General features: G+C 31.3%; 1 protein-coding gene and 1 long non-coding RNA gene across 8 annotated transcripts in view; one reads left to right on the top strand and one right to left on the bottom strand.

Moving 5' to 3' along the window:
* Positions 1-8,292: 8,292 nt before the first annotated feature.
* LOC139989799 (uncharacterized) lies at positions 8,293-10,111 on the bottom strand. The gene is made up of 2 exons (XR_011800407.1): positions 9,594-10,111; positions 8,293-9,415 (listed from the first exon to the last, which is right to left on the bottom strand). It is a non-coding gene; the product is annotated as an uncharacterized lncRNA (long non-coding RNA).
* The window catches only part of Scalloped (TEA domain transcription factor 1 homolog scalloped), a 359,209-nt gene continuing 351,292 nt past the window's right edge, over positions 8,719-16,635 (top strand). For 3 of the 7 annotated variants that reach the window (XM_072008395.1, XM_072008390.1, XM_072008391.1), the window contains exon 1: positions 10,124-10,641. In XM_072008395.1, the coding sequence (XP_071864496.1) occupies positions 10,617-10,641 (25 nt within the window). In that variant the 5' untranslated portion in view covers positions 10,124-10,616. Of the gene's footprint in view, positions 8,942-10,123; positions 10,642-16,635 lie in introns of those variants that run through there. The other 4 variants (XM_072008389.1, XM_072008394.1, XM_072008396.1 and 1 more) reach the window with 3 other exon arrangements.

Genomic DNA, 16,635 nt, shown 5'->3' with positions numbered 1-16,635 from the left:
TGTTGAAGTTTTGTAAATTTTGAAGAAACATGATTACAATTGAAATCATTAAATTTTTCTCTATAGCTTTTCTGTTTAGTAAAATAACATAATGAGTGTAGATTGCTTTTAAAGATACAATGTTGAAATCTTCTTAGTGTTATTGCGCTTTTTACAAAGATTATACATAATGAGTCAGAAATTAAAAAAGACGTTTTATTTTACAATTAGTATATGCATTTATAGATAGTAACGCTAATTGTAGCAAACCGTTTAAAGTATATCGAAGTTTAAATTTATTGCTACATACTGTATTATTTTTTATTATCATAAATAATAAAATATAGGCACTTTTGTTCCAGACATTACACTAACAATTTACTTGACAATCTCACAAGTACATTAGAATGCAAAATACAATTATAAAAACTAAATTTAACTTTTTTCAAATTCGCATATACCATATATGTATATATTATATATTAACATATATTTTTGTATTAAAAATATTTAATTTATTTGTGATAGTAGACTTACAATATATTAAAAATAATAAAATTAATAAAATATATGAAATTATACATGTGACAAAACAATTTAGATGCTTTTATGATGTGTCGACTCTCCCAAATAATTATTACATTATATTCTGTGTACTAAATCATTCCATAAGCGTTGTTACGTTTACATATTTTATTTTATTGATAACTTTATACAATTAAAAACAATATTGGAATTATACATATATATCGCACACTTGCGACGAAAGAGATTCTACTCGAAAAGTTTGTTTCCTAGAAAAAGCGAAAAATTGTTTTGAACGTAATTAAATCAAATTTATAAACGAGAAGATAATTCTCATAAAACAAGTAAAAGTATATTTTTTCTTCATTTTTAGTTTTTGGAGAAACATCTTTGGAGAACCACCTCCTAGTTAGGACACATCTCATATCACATAAAACCTATTTATACAACATAATGTCACATGCATCACGCACATCGAGATAATTGTTCTCTACCGACCATCTCTATGAACATAAGTGAATAATATTTTCATAATTGGTCGAGGAATATCTCATAATGATAATTTGAAAATCGTGTTTTTTGAGTTGTTTCACTTTTATCACAAGAGTGCTATATGTAACTTTACAAGATTATATAATCTAAAATGTTATAGATTTGTCACCTTCTAGAACTAATTCTTTTAAGGAATTGTTAAAATTTTAATGCAAACAGTTCGATTATCTTTTCGATATTCTTCAGTGTGTTAAATTTTTTACATGTTAATAATCTTATTTCGTAATCGAAATAATTGAAAATCTGCCGGTATTACGTTTGGAGGTAAAATGAATGACGTAATAATTTTCAGTTACATACATCCTTCCACTTTATATAATTTTTAATTTTTTGTTAACGCATATTACTTTAATCTTCGACAATTATCATTTGGTTTTGTTTTAGATGTGTAAAATATAAAATAAGAGATGATGTTACATACTTATAAAATGACTTAATAAAATCATTAATAATAACAATTATTATTATTTATTTTTCAGCCTGTCGGGCATGAAAAGAAACTAATTTACAATTGTTATTCTTATTTGCCTTGCATTTTCAACCATACGACCCTCAAATACATATAGTTATTTAACTATTTAACTACTAACTTAACTATTAACCTAGCTATTTCATATTTGAGGTCCCGGGACACTCCTGTTAAGCATTAGATAGGCCACGTGGGATTTTAGTTGGTAAGTGTCCGACACTGCCCCGCCGCTTTCCAGAAAAAAAAAAAAAAGAAGAAAAGCTATTGCATATTTATAAAACTATTATCTATAAACGAATTACATATATTAATTGATAGACTTTTCTTGCATGTAGTGCATTTATGGAAAATTTAAAGATGCAAAAGTGCACCGTATGTTTAGAACGTAGGAATACAGATAAAATATCCAAAATATCTTCTCTATTATATACCCCCTATAATATTTAGTAGATAAAACAATTTCCTACCCAAATTCTATATTTTTAATCATATTTATAAAAATATGAATTGTGTAAATATCCGTAGTCTACATCTTATAACGGAATACGAACATTTTAGGATTTCCTTTTTTCATTAAGGATCAGAGAATTTTTAAAAATTGCGATTTTGATAATATCAATGTACCAGTGAGTATTTCTTCTGCCAACGAGATACCCAAATATAATCTGACCATTGTAGCGACGTCACAAATCCAAACGGAAACTGAAATTGACCAGCTTCTGTGTCCTGAGGTACAGTTTCAAATGCAGGAACAATAGGTGTCATTTTCGCAAAATGATAATTTCTGGTTTGCTCCAGTTTCCAGTTAATAAATTTATATAACAATTATTATATATAATATTATGTCCAACTCCTAATTTTACACACAGCAAAAATTTTTATAAAGCGACGCATTTCCAACAAACATGTCTACTGTGATGTGACACACATATGTATATACATGTATCTCGTTTGATTTGTCTTTTTATTATTTTCCAAAATATTAAATCATGTACAAAGTGTCCCATTTAAAACTTTACACACTACTGTTAACAACTATTGTTCTATAAAATGTTTCAAGTAAAACTTTTTTTCTTTCGAAAGAGGGGGAGCATCTTATCTCATTGTCATGGTTTCATTAACACATTGGTTATCCTTTCCTGATTAAAATAAGACCAAATATGACGTTGTTATAAAATTCGTTTATATTGATTGGACTCATGAAGCGTTATTTGTTAAGTCTTGCACTGTATTCAGTTAGAACATAGCCTTATGATGGTTATAAATCTTATCTAGATAAGCGTGCCTTCGAGATTTCGAAATTTTATATCATATATTTAATTTTATTACTTCGTTTTTAAATATGTTTTTATTTAAATCAACCAGTAATTTTACACTAAGATGAAATTACAATAAGCTCCACTTTTAAAAAATATCAATAAAAAGAATATCTTTTAGCGATTCTCACATTAACTTGTATTATTTATACCCTAAATGAAACTTCATTAATGAATTTCAAAGTGTATTTTTATTTTTTTCCAACAAATCCTTTAAACGTCTAGCCTTAGTAATATCATAAATTTAGTTATTATTTTAAAAGAACTAAATTACAAGTTATAGTTTATAGAATTCTTCCCGTAGAATATAGAAACAGTTTCTCAGTTTTATCGACAAATTATCAGTTAAATCATTGATATTATTGTTTATTCTTAAGATAATCAATTAAGTCACCAATAATAATTAGTTCTTATAACGTATATAATTATAAAAACTCTTTGTGTAACAAACAAAACTTTTCAACTTGTAACTTGTATCTTGTAAATTCATTAATATTATTACATAATCGGTAGCTTATTTTGCAAAGGAGCTCTGAGAAACGAAATTGAGAAAGCAACTAGTGGAGTTGATCAGTTTGACTTCTGAGTGACACATATCTATAAGATTGTTATTGGAATTTTTCCATATATTTTCTCTTTAGGTTTTATCTATTGTCGTTTGAATAATTATATCTTTTTATTGATGCTCAAATCCACAGATTACCATAAGTAGTATAGTTGCATGATGTATAACATTTTTTTCTGTGGAAGTAATATCAAAATTGTTCACCTATTAGATAACATCTTCATTTATCAAAGTGAGTTATTTACTTACAACTGTTCTATATATGTATTTGTTTGTTAATTATATGTAATTATTATAGTTTAAGAGAATATAATGATGGTTTAATATGTATAAAATATATATTATTATACAATAACTAATTTACGGCACTGCCACTTTTCTCGCAACTGTCACATGAAAGGAGTTGATAATGAATCTTTTGCAAACAACACTGATCTGACAATTTTAAATTAGTGCCTTTTAATCGCAGAAAAGAGTATTGCTGGAAATTTTATGACTTTACAACTATTGACATTAAGGGAGGTTTACAACATACCAATCATGCCGCATATGCTTCCTCCGAAATAACTCGAATAAATGGAGACCATGGGAAGAAAGATAATTGTCAGTTTGACCATGAATAAGCAATTTCATACGGAATTCTATTATACATATATATGTACATACACATATTATATTATATTACATTATGTTATATTATTATAATTTTTTATAAGATAGATAGATAACTTCATTTTCCTGCCTTTCTCCCTTGAAAAGGGAGTTAACATGAACTGTATATTATGTATATTACATACATACGTAAATTATAATAAAAAATGATATCCTTATAAATCATCTCTTCACTTATAATATATATGTATACTTATGTACATGTATATTATCACTTCATTTAAAATATATACCTACAAATATACGTATATATGTTTGAATTTTAAATAAATTTGTAAACTTTAAATATCAAGATAAATATAAAAAAAATATATATAATAATTTTATATACTTATATATAGTGCATATATTTTATATTATTTCATATTTGTTTTGATATTCGTTACAAAACCACTCACTATTTTATCCAAAATATTACGTTAGACACATTTATAAATTGTAATCAATACTTGATTAACTTAATTATAAATATTATGTTTTGAATCAAAACAGATTAAAACCTGCTCTATTTATACATAAATCTGCACAATATCTCATACCAAAGATGTAAGTTACGGCAAAAGAAGACATCATATTTCATTTTCATTAGAAAATTTCATTTACCAAGCGTCCTCGTTTCTAAAACGAATTTGCAACTGTGTATCGTACGGCTATACTTCAATAGAGGGTGAAGAGACAGCCACGGGCACGAAATTGCTGTGAAACTAACGGAATCGTTTTGCCCGCGCGTGGCTCGTCGACACGTTACGAAAATCGAGCGTTAACGTAATTAAGTAATTAAACCTCGCGGGTGAAATCGGACCGTGCCTTTCCCCCCATTGAATGTGTCGCGTTCGGTGAAAATCCGCACGAAAACTGTGCGCGTTTCAACCCCGCGGCTTGCCAGCCACTGTCACCGTGCACGCTCCGCCACCCTGTGGTCGTTCGTAAACATTTGTCGAGGTACAATGTGTCCAACTGACAAAAGGAGCTTGGTGCAGTACAGCACGCGCGTTTAAAAGCATTAATTACGACTGCTTTTGTCTCCCTGCAAAAGGCACGCTTTGACCGTCATTTTGATACGTGACATTCGATTTTACGAGCGTTTTGTCGTGTTTAAAATCGGCCCGATAAACGATCCATGTGTGTGCACAAAGATACCGACAGTTTCCACATATCAACGGTTCAGAAATATACAGTTACTCACGAAAGTATCCAAACACTTGTAGATTTTTTTTTATATGTTTATTATGTGTGTTATATACGAAACATTTTCAAATTTCATTAACATTGTAATGATTCGAGTATCATAATTAAACTGCAGATCTTTATCCATTTCTACGAAATTTAAAAATACAAAAGGGTACAGAATGCTTCTAATATGCAAACATATAATATAAAATATCGATAATACATGGCTCGTTGCAATTTATATTAAATGAAACAAATTTTTTATTTAGTACTATTGCCTTAGGTGTGTTCATAAAAGTTTCAATTTGCATAAATATTTGCAGTCAAATCCTGATTATATTTTTAAGATTTAGAACAAATTCGAATATATAGATATAAAAATTACATACCATTTAATGCAAGTATGTATGTACAGTAGAGGCTCCCTTATCTAAACACCCATTATCCGAACGTTGTATTATCTGGGTACCCATTATCCGAGCATAATATTTCCCAGTAACGGATGTCTTTTTCGGTTTGAGGTATATACTTCATTAGTATTCATATACAATGTATTCCTTCCCTTATTCGATTAAGTGAATTCTGATTATAACAATTTAGTATAAAACTATTAGCGTTCTAACTATCGGAACAAAATACGACATAATTAGAAAATTAGAAAGTAATGTAAGTGCAACAGAATGATCAAAAATACATGATGGAAAAACCACGCAGATAATAAAATACATGACATTGAAAATTTTGAAATCTAAAGCACGTAGATTTCACAGATTTTGGAAACAGTAGAAAAATCTTAAATACACTGATGTAACGATATGGTTTTATTGCAACAAAGACGACAGTAATGATCTTTATACTAATGGAAATAGCAAACGAAAGAGGTAATGCAGAGATACCTCCTCATGTCGAAGCATTTGTGACAAAACGGGTTCGATGGTTCAAAGTACAAAAAGAATGTAGCTCTATGCAGTTAATTATGCTGAGAACATTATATGACTTACTTAACAACCAAAAAGATATGGGATAAATCAATTGATATATAGAATCTGTCAACTAATCTCAATCTGTATTTGATGAAATGAAATTTCATATATACATATATATATGTATATGTATGCATACATATATATATATATATAAATGATTGTTCAATTATTCGAAAATTCCATTATCCGAACAATCTTGTTTCCCTGTTAGTTCGGATAAGGGAGGCTCTATTGTATATATTTTGTAAAAATCATAAAACCATTTAAACAGTCACTCTATTATATTAATAAGCTTCAATACTCAACTTTTAACACTCATTATACGCTTAATATGGGCATTTATACCGTATATTAATTTTTTTGCTGGATATCTGTTTACAGTAAATGTTACATATTTTCAGATTGTTTTCAAGTTTGCCCAATTAAATCATATCATGACAGTCGTGCCAAATAGAATTGACATCAAATTTCCTATGTTCAAATACTTTTGTGAACTATTGTATACATATGACATTCATTTTTATTTTTGTGTCACTTTATGCGTCAGTCAGTTTTGTTGAGTGGTTGAACGGTTTGTTGCATATATAAATGTGATACACATAAACTTTCTTTTTCTCTATGAATAGTATAACTTAACAAGTTTTCGTTATACTACACATATATTTGGTACTTTTTATTATTCAAAGTAAATGATGTAAATGATATAAGTGGAGTAAATTTCCAATAAATCATGAACAAACTTTTACTATGTTTTTGGCTCTTACTCTAAAAATTTGTAGTTTATTATATATTGAGAAAAAGAAGTTAAAAAAGCAACTTCAAAATTATGTTCTCACTAAATATTAAATAAGAAAAATTTTTAATATACTTATACATTATATATTTTGTAAGCGATAAAAACGTATCCAATTCCACAAATGAAGCTTATTTATCGTTAATAATTTTATTTGCGATTATAAACTTAAATAATCACAGTTATAATTGTTATTGTAGGTTCATGTGTACGTATTTGGGAGATATTTTTTGTTCACTTTCTATTTTTCAAAGCAATTTGTTTTCGTACGTTTTTTTTACATATATGTATGTATGAGATACATAATAATTCGAATAACAATGGACGTTTAGTTTCATGTCATAATTATATTTAAATGCATATTTATGTCTTAATTTATTGTTTTTTTCCGATAAGATTTCAAGTTCAATTGACTTCTGTAGATAAGGTAGAAAGTTGATTATCCGAGCAGTAAAGAATTTACTGATTTGATAAGTTTACAAGAATATATTCAACTTATGTATTTTTGTAACAAAATCAGTAAATGTTAAAACAAGAATTCTAATTTACAAATTTATAAAACAAAATATGAAAAAGGCTTACTTTATAAATTAAGCTTGAGAATAACTAATTTTTAATTCATTTATATTTTAACATTTTAATTCTTCCAAATAATTATTTTATAATTATATATCATTAATTTTTATTGTTAAAAAATTATTAACATACTAAATATACCTGTGATATAACGTTGTAATAAATATTTACCATTTTTATGGTATAAAAATTCATATTTATAAAATTGAAATCTTAAATGTGAAATCGATATGTACAGTTGATAGGAAATTATATCGTTTGCTTGTCGGTAAACGTGATTTAAGGTATGGCGCTTATGGCGCACATCAATTACATACTGAAAATTCCATACATAAAGATCTTGAAATTGGAGCAGAAGTCTGAAGAAAGGCGAGAACCTGACGAATAGGATCTAAAGAAAAATATTACACAAGAATAAAGGGTTAAATATTAAGGGTGACAGAAGGTGAAAACTCTTTTTTCAACGGAACATAAACTTCATAAGGCTCGGTTAATTTCTTAAATTCTCACGTACATAAACGACTCCAAATAGTTTGCTACGGAAAAGGTACACGTGAACCTGTTTATATGTAGAAAACTGTGACGTGATCATCGTTAAACGATAGAAATGTAACTAAATTTAATGTAAAGAGTGAAATATACAAGAAAAAAGCGATTCTTATTCTTAAAACAATTTACGAATTACAAAGTATATTTTCAAAGTACAATATATTTTATTATTACACAAGCGAATCAGTTCGTACGGATAATAAAAAAGGAGTGCATTATATTTGATAACGTATGTATGTCCAATATCAGATTGCATGGAAAAAACGCGTATGAGAGAGATAAAGGTGGCTGTTTTGCGGTTGGTGTGTTGCCATTTATCAAAAGGTTTATTCGAAAAACCTAAAACGTAACCTCTGAAATTCAACAAGTGCCCCTCGAACATCGAGCGAGAGAGAATAAACGAGTAAGCGAGCAACAACATCCAACCTCTATTACGTGCGTGACGCGACTGATCTCGCGCGCGGGGAGTGGGGTAATGCGAATCTTGTATATCGCGGTGGGGGTAGGTAATCGGCTGACTTCGGAGAGATTCGTGCTTAATCGGGCACGTTCGGCTTCTGGTTTCTCCCGCGGCCGCATAAGCGGTGTCAGCGTGTGCGCAGACCGGCTGCGCAGCAGGCGTGTGCGTTGTCCAGATTCTTTGTGCCATTCCTGGCATACCAAAAACAAGAGTGGTGACTGCGCTCGTATTTACCGGGGTGCAGCCTTGCGCGCTAATATTACTGTGCGAATTTTACCCGTGGTGTGAAGGCCCCGCGCGCGCGCGACGCCACGTCAGCTCGCCCAGTGGTAAGTACATTAAAGAAAATAGTGTCGAAAGATCGTGGAAAGAGCGCGTCTACTCGTCCACGCCCGTGTGTCCCAGCGGCGGCGTCCCACACAGGGGCCGCGCACGGAACGGATTCGACAGCAGCGACGAGACGGCAATATACACACTGTCGGACACCGACAGACAGACAGACAGACGGACGGACGAACGAGAGCGAGAGACAGAGGGAGCGATAAACGCTCATGCGAAAGAAAGAGACGAACGTATAAACCTATTGTGCGATAAAGATAAATATATAAAAGAGGAACTTAAACTCGACAGAGTGCGTGAATGATGTATATGCGTGGCGACGTTATTCAGTGCAAAAAAACACATAACCGATCCCCGTCATATTCCTTGTATGTCGTGATTGTCAGTTTCGTACTTCCGGTGACCGTGATGTTCGCATTGCTTGCTCCGGTGTTGCTGCTAGTGCTCTTACTATTCCTTTCCGACTAAAAAAGGAAGAGATAGTATATACGTATGAGCGAGTGAGAGAGAAAGAGTGTGCGAGAGAAAGGATAGGAAAGTAGAGGGAGCGAAAGAAAGAGAAAGAGAGAGAGAGATATATGTGATAAAATGATAGTCGGATCAGTTTGATAAACGAAGAGCTCGAGTCGTGCCGGTTTATACCTGCGGTTTGGCGGTGCATCCGTCTTTGTCCGATTGTCGCGTGTTTACGAGCGTTGTGTCAGCTGTGTGTCAAGAGAACGCAACCGTGTGTATACGTGTGTATTACGCGAAGCGTGTGCAGTCTCTCTGGCAACGTGTACGGGACTCAGCCAGCGACGGAGACTCGCGTCGAGGAGGTTAGGAGCGATTGGTGTGCCGGTGGTGGTGGGCTGCGTGCGTTTCCCCGAGGAGAGCGCGCCACGACAGAAACGTGTGCCTCTCTGCCTAGTGCCTGCGTGCCTGCCCGCTCGCTCACCCGCTTCTGGTGAATTCGTATGGTGAATTATTGATCCGCGGCGGCGTGTGCGTGCGGAAAAACCGCGCGCGACTATAACGCACCGATTCACGCTCCATACTAAAACCTGATACTAATAAACGAAAGAAACTAAAAGTTTATCGAAAGTCAAAGATACAGACATAGTAACCTGTTGTTTTGAAAACTGTGCGCGCGACTACACATATATTGTATGAGATTGGAGGTGGAGCAGTGGTGGCAGGATTTTCTTTCCCCTAGACGGGACCAAGCGAGAAGTGCGTGCACATATTCCATTGCTCCGAACGTAGTGTCTTTCTCTTTTTCTGTCATTCTCTATTTCCCTCTTTCTCTGTTTCGGTCTTTCTTTCTCGTTCTGTCTCGTTTCCCCGCTCTTTCTCAGCTATACGTGTATGCGTCTCGCTCTAGCTGCGTTACCTTTGCCGCGTGTGCATCCACGAAACTAAACGCGGGAAAACCTACGGCGCGAAATATATCCCAGAGGAATGTACACTTATCGTGTTCTTATCGTGGAACACGTTCAGTTTTCGAAGCTCGGCCAGTGAGTGAGATTTCTAAGACCGTGCGAAAGTATGTTGGCGTAAAGGCGACGAAAGTATGTTGTCGTGAGACGACCACTGAGATTAAGGTTCGAGGAACTTGAACGCAAACCTCTTTCGGGTATTGATAATCCAGGACGAGCGCAACCTACCTCCACCACCGCGACTTGGATGGATACTGTGCATTATTTCTGGAGTGAGTTTCTCTTTTAATCGTGCGCTTGTGTATATACATATGTTGCATGGAACCATGTTTCCTGTGTGTGTGTGTGTGTATGTGGAAAGGAAGAGGAGTGTAGATGTTGAACGATGATGTGTCTTCTAATGTGCTGTTTTTTCGCGTCTCTCGCGACTCAAATTTGCCGCCGTCGGGATATGCGTTCGCGTGGACTGCTTTACAATTATTGCTATGTCTTTTCTATTTATATTTCTAGCGTAATTTCATCTATACTTTTTCTTATTTCAGTGAATATTTTTAACGTAAAATACGCAGTAGTATTTAACGAATGTTATTAGAAATGAATATATAAGAAAAGTTTTCGATTCATATTTCCCGCGTAATATTGTTCATAAATGTTATTATACTTTTTCTTATGATAGCGAATATTTTTAAGGTATATTATAAAAAGTTAATACATAAGAAAAGTCTACCTAGACTGTTATTGTTTATGTCTGGATATTTCTAAATTCTTTTACAATTAATGCATCTTTTTGGACAGCTTTTTATCCGATTCATACTTCCCGCGTTATTTCACGTATAAACTTTGCTACATATATGTTTCCTCGTTTCAGCGAATGCTTTAAATGTAAAATAAGCGATTGTTAATATACAAAGAATATTTAATGAATATTGTAGAAGTAAATGCAAACCAGATTGCTTTTAGTGAGTCTTCTAGACGTAAACTGAGATTGTATGCAGCTATGATTTATTTTAAATTTCATACTTATTGATCGACGGTTGATTCAAACAAAAGTATCGTCGAAATGACAGTGATTTTAATACTACGACGTTATCAGAGTAGGTTATCGAAGTAATTCCACAATAACATAGTGTAACACGCTATTACATAAATTTAATCAGATACTTGTTATCATGGCGGATAAGCGGGTACGACCAGGTACGTTGTCGGGAAAAGACTGTTGCCGTCGATTGCTCATTCTGGGTCAGTTTATTTGCGCTGACCTGTCCCTGTCATTGTGTTTGTATTTCAATTAAAAACTAGTTAGCCGGAACGCCGGTTTTTCGTGTCCACTTTATAGTCGCTATAAACTTGTCATACAATAGCATATGCTACAATCAACAATTTCTTATGAATAAAATCAAGATGTTAGGATAATCGTGACCTGTTCTTTTCAAGTGTACTAGGCTGTTTATGCTTCTTATTTGGAAACGTTTGTTTACGCGTCTATGAAATTTAAATAAGTTAATGCGATATTTTTACATCTATTATTGGCATTGAATGGTAACTTTCTTTTAGAGTTTTATTTTTAGTGCTTTTATATGTATAATACACATGTATTGGATTGCTTATGCTTTTTATTAAAGAAAGTTTTTTCATGATTTAACACGTTATAATACACAAAATTTAAATAAATTTATTTAATATTATTTTTATATTATTAATATTGAATAATAATCTATCTTTAGGCTATTCTTTTTATTATTTTTGAATAATTTGTATTAAATGCTTGCGATGGTATGATTGTATTAAATGGTTTAAATAGCTGAAATAATCAACAATGTTTATATTAGTAAATTTTGATATGTTAGAGATAAGACATAGGTCAGAAAGTTCTTTATTTATTGTAATAAATTTTAATAATAAAAAAGCAATCATATTTGTCATTAAGGATGCCTAATTTCGGGAACGTTACAATAATCAAAGTTTGGAAAGTCTTTAACAATTTTAAAGTTATATCTTCATTCGAACTACTTAAATTCATTGAAAAGTACCTTTAAGGAATCTGTAACCTAATATATTAAATCATTTTGTTCTTTTTTTAATCAGTGAACTATTGTAAATTTTTTAATTTAAATGGGCTACTGTATGTCGGTTTCTTCGTATTATTTTTATATTTAGTATTCCAATGTACATATATCAGAGTAGGTAAATACTAAAACACAGAATTTTTAGAATTTTAATTACGTTTGCGAACTGTGTCGCCATTATGTTGCATATATAACCTCAACAATCTATAAGGTTTAATAACATCGACGCTAAAGGAAATGAAATTACCGACAAAACATGCATGAAAACTGTTTAGCACGGTGTTAATTATATTTTCACGTTTACGTTCTATTTTTATCGGCATTAATCTACAATTTAAAAAATTCAAATACCATTTTGATTATTTCTACATTTCACGTTAATAAAATGGATTTACGTGTGTTTTATAAGATTACTGCACTTTGCAGGAGTTGAATGTAAGTAATGAAGTTTTGATAGAAAATTAATTTGGTTTGGAATAGTTGAGTTTAATGGCGTCGTGATAATAACCGGCGTACGGTTGAGGCTTAGAAAGCTGTAAATTTTGTTAACACCGATGCATTATCTTTATCCATATCTTATCTGCTCGCACTATTCGACTTGATTGAAGAAATATCTGAAATTGAAAACGTGGTTCGAATGGAAATATCAATAGATAGGGCGATCGCTGTGTATTCAACAGTTGCGTCGTAATTTGAAAGTTTGTGGAAATATAGTAAGTACATATGTACTTCGTTTCGTCATAGGAAAATAAACAGTTGTTTGTTAATGTATGCTAATGAAATTTGAATACTTTGAGAAATGATTATTCGATATTAGGAATATTCTCACGTGCGGAATTGTTTATCTTGCATTTTTTCTCACGAAGTGGAGAGTTATGTGGAATATTTGAACTTTATCTTGAAGCAGTTGTCTTATATTGATGATGTTTAACGCATAAAAAAGTGAAAATTATATTATACCAATTTCTAAATCGGAGTATAATAATACTCAAAAATCTAATCTCATTTTCTAGTGTTGTCATTTTGAAATATGGTTTATTATTGAAAAGTAGTTTCATTTATTGAAATTAAAAATTATAATAACGCGTTATTACATGCAGTTTTTGTAAATTAAGAGATGTTGTGTCACACTATAATTAAACAATTTTTAAGCATTGAATTGAATTAAAAAATTATAACTGATGATAAATATGGAAGTAAATCTCCATTTGTGTAGAAAGTATAGTAAAAATTTATTTTATAGGTAAACAGAAAGCAAGCAAAAAAGTCACGATAGAGAAATTGTAGCATATTACTTATTTAATCAAACACATATTAATACTCTGCAAATTTTCTAAATTTATTTATATATCTAAAGTCATATTCTCCGGTTGCTAATGAATACGTTATATGATCACGTCGCATTAGAACATAATAAATGCATTATTCATGTTACGTCGTATGTGGTAATAATAACAAAATTATATGATATGTAATGTTTATGTGGAACATAAAAAACACAATGTATACGGTGATCATGAAATATAATGGGAAATTATATTATCTTGGAATCCTGGAATAGTAAAGTTGCTAAATTGAACACTTAGAACAGGTACTTAGAACAAAAGTGGAGTAATTCCAATATTTTAATAAGCTGAATAACTTTGTATCTAAAGCAATAATAGAATATATATATAGTTATATCTATATAATATGTATGTATTTCTATACTCTATATTCTGCATTTTTCCTATGATTCTTCTCTAATTGATACAGCTTATTAAACATTAACTTACATTTATATGCTCAACGTCTTAATAATAATAATGATAATAACAATAATGTGGTAATTCTACATTATATTGAACTTTCTAAATCGTTCGCAATATACATACTTAAAATCACGCATACTTACATAATTATCCTTTAATTTCTATAAACACGTGATTGTCCGCGGAAGTGGCGTCCGCACGGCGGTGCGTGTTGAAAGTCAAACGAGCCGGTTAAAAATCGTCGACGCTCGTTTCGAGGCCCGGGCTTGATATACATTCAACTTTTTAACTGGGGGCCCGATAAACATCTGGGGTTCCCTAGGAGGGGAAAGCATATCTCGGGAGTACGTTGCAGCGGCGGCAGGTGCAACCTGTGTGTTTCTTCAAGCTTGTTTCTACCCCCTCCTTGTTCCCGCTAGCCGAACAGCTCGTTTTTCTTCTCGAGAAGCAGTGCACGCACGCGAACCGCGGAACCGGTAGCGTGGTAATCGGTAATCGGTAATCGGTAATCGGTAATCGATGAATTCGATATTCATATCACCTTCGCTAAATTCATACACACTTTCTACGCCTGATACCAGAAGCTTTTTATCTATACGTCTTATCGGTATATGTCAAATATTGAAGATTCAATAATGTTACTTTCTTATCCTTTGCTTTTTTTATATTTTTGGTAGCTAATCCCTGTTATTCTGCGAATGTGATTTTTGACTTATGGTCTTTGTTGGTTGAAGACTGTTTGGATTTTTGAAGAAATTTCTTTTTTGTATTTGTTAGCTTATAACGTACAGTGACTCTTATTACCTAATATTCGAACACTACGGAGTTTGAGGGATTATGGTTTTATGTATTTGTTTATGATAGTGTTATTGAATTGATTGTTACTTAATATGTTGCAATGCTTATTATAGCCAGAAAAAAACATAAATGTTATTTATTTATTGTACACAGATTTTACATAATGAGCAGTAAACTAGACAATATATTTCTTATTTTTTGTCTCATATATTAGATCTCATATACATATATATGTATAGATTTTACCAACTGTATTATGAATTAACAGATTGAAATAGATACTAAACTGATCTAAAGTAGGATGTATTAGAATTAGAACCTATAAACTATTAATTATCTTATATTATGGAATAAAATAAAAGTTATGCTGTAAACTAAGTAAAAGAATAATAAATAAAGAATAAGTGAAGTGAAGATTCTGTAGCACTTGCAAAATTAAGTATTTAAGGCAGCTGTTTGTTTCGTGTTTATTAAAATATATTGGTATGATTTATATGTATATATGCATATATGTGTACTGTCATGTATAATATATACGACGGAAATTTTCGCTTGCATTTTATGTTAATTGCCTTATGTAAAAATGATATTTTCTTATTAACTAGGCAAACGTCGATATAGAGAAAAAAGGCATAATCGTGAGCCACTGTAGTATTCTCATCTTTGTTACTTTCTTCTGATGTTTGAAAGAACAAGTCGTGACTTCAAAAATTATGCTTTATTATTAATCATCATTGTGCTTTAAGCATTACAGTGATATCTGTTGACGTAAGATTATCCATGTATATTTCTACGAATCTATATACGTACAGATTTTCAATATCACTTTATTCAGAAATGAACCTTTCTACAAGAAAATGTCATCTCACACATTCTTTTCATTACTTAGCTTTGCAAGAGAAACCACCCTTTTTTGGTTTGTACTACGATTTTCAACGTACGTTATATCTGCGTGTCTACTGTCAACATTACTGTACTCTATCAGAGGATTGACTTGCGATTAACCAGACTTATATATACATACATATATGTATAGTATTACACGTGATGATCATATTTACTATTTCTAACGTATTGTGAATGGCTAACAAGATATTTTGTGTTCTACAGTTATTCATATGTACTTTCACAAATGACCGCTATAGTGGTAGTATTAAAGCAAAAATCTCATTTAGAATGCACTTTATTTAATCTTAATTTTATTCCATAGCGAAAGTTTTTCGTCTTGCTAAAGAAAATTTGTTCGTAGTTTAACGCCTACAGTGTACAAGAGCTGAAAAAATTAATTTGATATTGTTGATACAATATGAAAAGTTGCTTTAGATCATTCCTCTTATTATTTTTATATCAATAATACACGAGTATTAAATTGCTTATGTTTTTTTCTTAAAGAACGTTTGCGTATTCTTTGATATGTACAGTGTACAAAATTTAAATAAGTTATTTTAATATTACTTTTATATTAGACTATTATTTTTATTATTTTTGTATGATCCGTACTGAATGGGAGCGCTTAAATAGCTGAAATAATTCACAATTTTCGCATTAATAAATTTTGATATATTAGAAATAAACTAAAGGATAGAAAATCAATTATTTATTGTAATAAATGTCAGTAATAAGAAGAGCAATAATGTTTGCACTAGGAGTA

The sequence above is a fragment of the Bombus fervidus genome, chromosome 8 (genome assembly GCF_041682495.2).
Source record: "Bombus fervidus isolate BK054 chromosome 8, iyBomFerv1, whole genome shotgun sequence".
NCBI classification, from domain to species: Eukaryota; Metazoa; Arthropoda; class Insecta; order Hymenoptera; family Apidae; genus Bombus; species Bombus fervidus.
This window is presented reverse-complemented; position numbering and strand designations above follow the sequence as displayed.